Here is a 6,013-nt window from a genome sequence, read left to right on the forward strand (position 1 = left end):
TGGTGACATCCCTTAATCCTATAAATCCCAACCCCCTCATCTCTGCTACTCATTGCTTGAGATTAAAGTGGGAATCCGGCAATGGATTTTTTCCATTCAGTCACACTAACTTCAACTGTGGCAATAATTGGTTTTCCGCTACTGTTTCTTTTCTCTTTTCTATGGATCTCAAGAAGAAACACATATTCGAAGAAAACAGCACCAGAAGCTGGTGGAGCATGGCCTATTATTGGTCATCTCCGCCTCTTAGGAGGGCCACAACCACCTCATATAAGCTTGGGTAACCTGGCAGACAAATATGGAGGAATCTTCACCATCAGGTTGGGTGTAAATAGAGCTTTGGTGGTGAGTAATTGGGAGATAGCTAAAGAATGTCTCACCATAAACGATAAAGCGTTTGCCACTCGTCCAAAGCTTGCAAGCTCGGAAATTTTGGGTTACAACTGTGCCATGATAGCCTTTGCACCGTATGGACCTTATTGGCGTCAAGTGCGAAAATTCGCCACTATTGAGCTCCTCTCAAATCACCGACTCGAATTGCTTAAACCTGTGCGGGAATCCGAGGTGAAGGCATCACTGCAACAATTATACCAGCTGTGGAACAAGAAGAAAAGTAGAAACTGTGGCAAAGTAATGGTGGAGATGAAGAGATGGTTCAGAGATGTTACTCTTAACGTGATACTAAGGATTGTTGTAGGGAAGCGAATACCGAATTCATACGAAGGAGGTGAAACCGTGAAATGGAAGAAGTCGTTGGACGACTTGTTTGAACTAACTGGAAAGTTCGTGGTATCGGATGCCTTACCGTATCTGAGATGGTTGGACGTTGGTGGCGACAAAAAGCTTATGGAGAAGGTAGCCAAAGAATTGGACCAAGTTGTGGAGGAATGGCTACAAGAGCACAAAGAAAAGAGAGCTGAAAATGAGGCAAACAGTGAGGAAGATTTCATGGGAGTGATGCTATCTATTCTTCGTGATGCAGAGGAGCACAATGCCGATACCATCAACAAAGCCGTCAGTCTCGTACGTACATTTCTTAATCAAATCCTATATTTGTTTGATATTTATATTCATCATTCACCTGAATACCAATTTCAATATGATATTAATAGTTTTACACTAAATGATTTAATAGGCACTTATCTTAGCGGCTGAAGATACTACATCAATTACAATGACATGGGCTTTATCTTTATTACTCAATAATCGCGATGCATTGAACAAGGTCAAACAAGAACTAGACGTTCATATTGGTAAAGATAGACTCTTAATTACAGAATCAGATACTAAAAAATTAGTATACCTTCAATCTGTCATTAAAGAAACATTACGCCTTTATCCTGCTGCTCCACTTGCTGTAATCCATGAAGCCATTGAAGATTGCTCAATTCATGGATATGATGTTTCAGCTGGTACTTGGCTTATTCTCAATCTTCAAAAGATACAACGTGATTCACAGATATGGAAAGATCCTTTAAAATTTCGACCAGAAAGATTTATGACTACCCATAAAGACATTGATGTAAAGGGACATGATTTTGAACTTATTCCATTTAGCAGTGGTAGAAGAATGTGCCCTGGAGTTTCGTTTGCTCTCAAGATTTTAGAACTTACATTAACTAATGTGTTGCATTGGTTTGAAATCGAAACTCTATTAAACGAAGTAGTTGATATGCGTGAAGGTCCAGGATTAACTAGCCCTAAAGTAACTCCATTAGAGGTTAAAATATCTCCTCGTCTTCCTACTTTTGTTTACCAATCTAGCAATTAATTACTATTGTTTGTTTGATTTTAGACCTATATTTAATAAATAATATCCTCGTTTTCCTACTTTTATTTACCAATCCAGCAATTAATTACTATTGTTTGTTGGATTTTAGACATATGTAATATTATAAAATATTATCGATATCTATGGAATCAACTAATAAACTATAACATAATTCAAACAAAAGTTTATCCAAATTGATTTACACACGAAATCAAAAATCAATTTGAATACTTCCAAAATGACAAATTTATCTTGCAATATTGTTATCAGTCACTTGTCATTACAGATTTGGTTTTGATTAAATTAATGAAATCTATTACTCTCGAGATCCATATGGTGGGTCTTTTTTTAATTGGAAAATATGATCCGCTTTAGTGGAAAACGATGGAATCAATAAAATAAAATAAAGGCTTGTATGACATTTTTGTATTTTCCGAAGCTTATTTTATCATTATGCATATAGTTAATAATAAAATTTAATTGCATTCCATTAAAAATAATGGATATCTGTTTAAGTAGGTTATCTCGAAATTTCAATCTACTTAATAAGATACTAATGTACTGTAGGCTTATTCATACCACATTAATAATAGCAAAAATTTAAGATTGTTGAAAGATGAGTTAGATTACTTTTCTCTTTATTTTCACTGTTATTCTTCTTATTAAAATAATTGTTAACTCCATGATAATAGTATTTATTACGTATGGCAACCGTGATCATGACCATGGTTTCTTCTATTATTAAAATTACTATGAATTTCTCTATTTACTTTTGCGTTGGAGTAAAACAAGTGGGACAACTTTCATAATTTTTTATTAACCATTTATTATTTTGCACAACCACCAAAATGTATGTATGAGATTTAATCAGAGTATTTTTAAAATCTTTTCATGATACTATTATTGTAGGAATATATTAAATGCGTGAAAAGTTTTAAAAAAACAATTTTCTAGTAGATTATTATCAACTATCCTTTGTCCATAAAAATTTAATTAAAACTCATCTTCAATATTACAGAGTCTATAAAAATTTAATTGAAAACTCATCTTGAATATTTCAGAATTTTATTTACTCACAAATTTAAAATCTTGTTATCTGTAGTGGATCCCATTATAGCAATCAACATCTTATGTTTAGAAGAGCCAAGGCGGGTGTTTTTAAGACCAAGGTCCCTATGGTTGTTGCACACGAGGAAGTTGATCTTGTGAATGTGCATGAGGCGATGAAGCATCCAACTTGGCCGGAAGCTGTGAAGGAGGAATTAGATGCCCTTCTCAAGAATGGTACTTGGTCTCTGTAAGTGTTTCCTCTAAGGAGAAAGCCTATTGGATATTAATGGTTATTTAATATCAAAATGAACCCCGGTGGTTCAGTAGCTCGATATAAATCCAGGTTGGTGAAAAAGAGATACTCTCAAGTGATGGCCTATGATTATTATGAGACGTTTAGCCCAGTTGTGAGGTCTAGTACTATATGGACTGTTTTGTCTCTTGCGGTTGATCACAATTAGCCATTCAGACAACTAAAGATCAATAATGCATTTCTCAATAGTACTTAGCTGTCGATATACTCAGTTTTCAACCATGAGAGACAATAAAAAGAGAATTTATATATCTTTCCAACCTTATATTAAAAGACAAAAACCAAAAAAAGATGCTATCGGTTGAATAAGTGGTCAATAATGATAGGCGATGCTGTGACATTACTTAACCCCATAAACCTAACTCCCTCATATAGATCTTCTATGAATTTCCTCGGTCAATGCACTCTGTTTTCCACAACGAGACACAAAATTCAAAGATAGAATATATATATATATATTCTTATCTCTGCGACTCACTTTCCATTTCTTATCTTAATCTTAAAGTGGGAACCTAGCGATGGATTATTTCCATTCAGTCACAGCAATTCCAACTGTTGCAATCATTGCCTTTCCACTACTGCTTCTTTTCTCTTTCCCATGGATCTCAAGAAGAAAAACAAACTCGAAGAAAACAGCACCAGAAGCTGGTGGAGCATGGCCTATTATTGGTCATCTCCGCCTCTTAGAAGGGCCACAACCACCTCACGTAAGCTTGGCTAACATGGCTGACAAATATGGAAGAATGTTCACTATCAAGTTGGGTGTGCATAGAGCTTTGGTGGTGAGCGATTGGGAGATTGCTAAAGCATGTCTCACCACAAATGATAAAGCGTTTGCCTCTCGTCCAAAACTTGCAAACTCGGAACTTATGGGTTACAACGGAGCCATGTTAGGCTTTGCACCATATGGACCTTATTGGCGTCAAATGCGCAAGATTGCTACTATTGAGCTCCTCTCAAATCACCGACTCGAATTACTTAAACATGTAAGGGAATCCGAGGTGAAGACATCTCTGCAACAGTTGTACGAGCTGTGGAACAAGAAGAGAAGTGCTAACTCCGATAAAGTATTAATGGAGATGAAGGGATGGTTCAAAGAAGTTACTCTGAACGTGATTATGAGGATTATTATAGGGAAACGAATTCCAAATTCCAGTGAAGGAGGTGAACACTTGAAATGGAAGAAGTCGATGGATGACTTCTTTGTACTAAGTGGAAAGTTCTTAATATCAGATGCTTTGCCGTTTCTGAGATGGTTGGACATAGGTGGAGACCTGAAGTGCATGAAGAAGACAGCTAAACAATTGGACCAAGTTGTGCAGCGATGGCTACGGGAGCACAAGCAGAAGAGAGCTGAAAATAAGGCAAATGGTGAGGAAGATTTCATGGGAGTGATGCTGTCTATTCCCAGTGATGGGGAGGAACACCATGCTGATACAATCAACAAAGCCACTTGTCTCGTACGTGCATATCTCTTAACCAAATAGATTGTTATTAATGACATATTTATTTATTTATTTTGTCAAGATTGCTATGAATAACAAACATAAGTAGGAAATGCTGTTATTTCATTGTTGATCTTTTCATGGTATATGATCTAACAGGGTCTTGTCTTAGCGGCGGAGGATACCACATCAATCACATTGACATGGGTATTATCTTTGCTACTCAATAATCGTGACAAATTGAGTAAAGTCCAACAAGAATTAGATGTCCATATTGGTAAGGATAGATTATTTGTGACCGAATCAGACACAAAAAATTTAGTATACCTTCAATCTATCATTAAGGAAACTCTACGCCTATACCCTCCTGCTCCACTCTCCGTGATCCATGAAGCCATTGAAGACTGCACGGTTAATGGATACCATGTTTCAGCTGGCACCTGGCTTATTATGAATCTTCATAAGATTCATCGTGACCCACTTATATGGGCAAACCCTTTTGAATTTCAACCTGAAAGATTTATAACTACCCACAAAGACATTGATGTGAGGGGACAGAATTTTGAACTAGTTCCATTTGGAAGTGGTAGAAGAATGTGCCCTGGAGTTTCATTTGCACTTCAAGTTCTACAGCTTACGTTGGCTAATGTGTTGCATTGGTTTGAATTTGAAACCCCATCAGGCATAGCAGTCGATATGCGTGAAGGACTTGGGGTAACGAGTTTTAAAGCAACTCCATTAGAAGTTCATATAACTCCTCGCCTTCCTTTTTTTGTTTACGATTCCACTAAATAATTGGTATTTTAATTTTATTATGAAATGAGTCGAATTCAATAAATTTCATACCATACTTGTTATGTAATTATACCATATGCAAGGTTTTTTATCCAATTATGTGAACTTATATTTAAAGTTTATTTTGGTCCAATTAGCTTCTTGAACTTGATTTCTTGATTCAAATTGATATCTGCACTTGGTTATATGGTCCAACTTGGTACATACAGTAAATAATTTATTCAAACCAGTTTGAACCATGAAACTAAGTTTATGCACTAATTTGAACCAAAAAGTCTATTGCTCAAGGTACCTAATTGGATAAAAAAAGTCCAAATACTAAATTGAACCTAGAAGTCAAGTTTAGGTACCTAATTGAACAAAAAAATAAACTTTAATTACCAATTTAAACCTTTAACCCAAATTCGGTACCAAAATTTATTTTCAAATATCAATTAAAGATTGTTTCTCTAAAAAATTTAAAACAAATATTTCAAAATGATAATGACTATATTCTTTCAAATATTTTATTTCTTCACACTCTTATTTCCTTGTATGTAGTAATAAAATTAAGTGGATGAAAGTAAAATTAAATTAATAAAACTAAGAGGATGCTAAATGTAATGTGATAGGAAGAAGTGATGATGGGATTCTGCTCAA

The 6,013-nt window shown here is 35.3% G+C and overlaps 2 protein-coding genes across 2 annotated transcripts; both read left to right on the forward strand.

Moving 5' to 3' along the window:
- On the forward strand, positions 1 to 1,844 carry LOC108482585 (cytochrome P450 CYP82D47-like). Its single transcript, XM_017785716.2, has 2 exons — positions 1 to 1,023; positions 1,136 to 1,844. Exons 1-2 carry the CDS (start codon positions 82 to 84, stop codon positions 1,769 to 1,771), a joined length of 1,578 nt encoding a protein of 525 aa, XP_017641205.1. The 5' UTR covers positions 1 to 81; the 3' UTR covers positions 1,772 to 1,844.
- Positions 1,845 to 3,475: 1,631 nt separating this feature from the next.
- LOC108482178 (cytochrome P450 CYP82D47-like) lies at positions 3,476 to 5,441 on the forward strand. The gene is made up of 2 exons (XM_017785292.2): positions 3,476 to 4,594; positions 4,739 to 5,441. The coding sequence occupies exons 1-2, from the start codon at positions 3,653 to 3,655 to the stop codon at positions 5,372 to 5,374; spliced, it is 1,578 nt and encodes a 525-aa protein (XP_017640781.1). The 5' UTR covers positions 3,476 to 3,652; the 3' UTR covers positions 5,375 to 5,441.
- The last annotated feature ends 572 nt before the right edge of the window (positions 5,442 to 6,013 follow it).

Source organism: Gossypium arboreum, chromosome 6, assembly GCF_025698485.1.
Source record: "Gossypium arboreum isolate Shixiya-1 chromosome 6, ASM2569848v2, whole genome shotgun sequence".
Classification (NCBI taxonomy): Eukaryota; Viridiplantae; Streptophyta; class Magnoliopsida; order Malvales; family Malvaceae; genus Gossypium; species Gossypium arboreum.

Bases quoted from the DNA above. Each gene is read 5' to 3' on its own strand.
- LOC108482585 (XM_017785716.2), top strand. From the start codon at position 82: ATGGATTTTTTCCATTCAGTCACACTAACTTCAACTGTGGCAATAATT. The intron at 1,024-1,135 runs GTACGTACATTT...ATGATTTAATAG, and splicing joins TCAACAAAGCCGTCAGTCTC to GCACTTATCTTAGCGGCTGA.
- LOC108482178 (XM_017785292.2), top strand. From the start codon at position 3,653: ATGGATTATTTCCATTCAGTCACAGCAATTCCAACTGTTGCAATCATT. The intron at 4,595-4,738 runs GTACGTGCATAT...ATGATCTAACAG, and splicing joins TCAACAAAGCCACTTGTCTC to GGTCTTGTCTTAGCGGCGGA.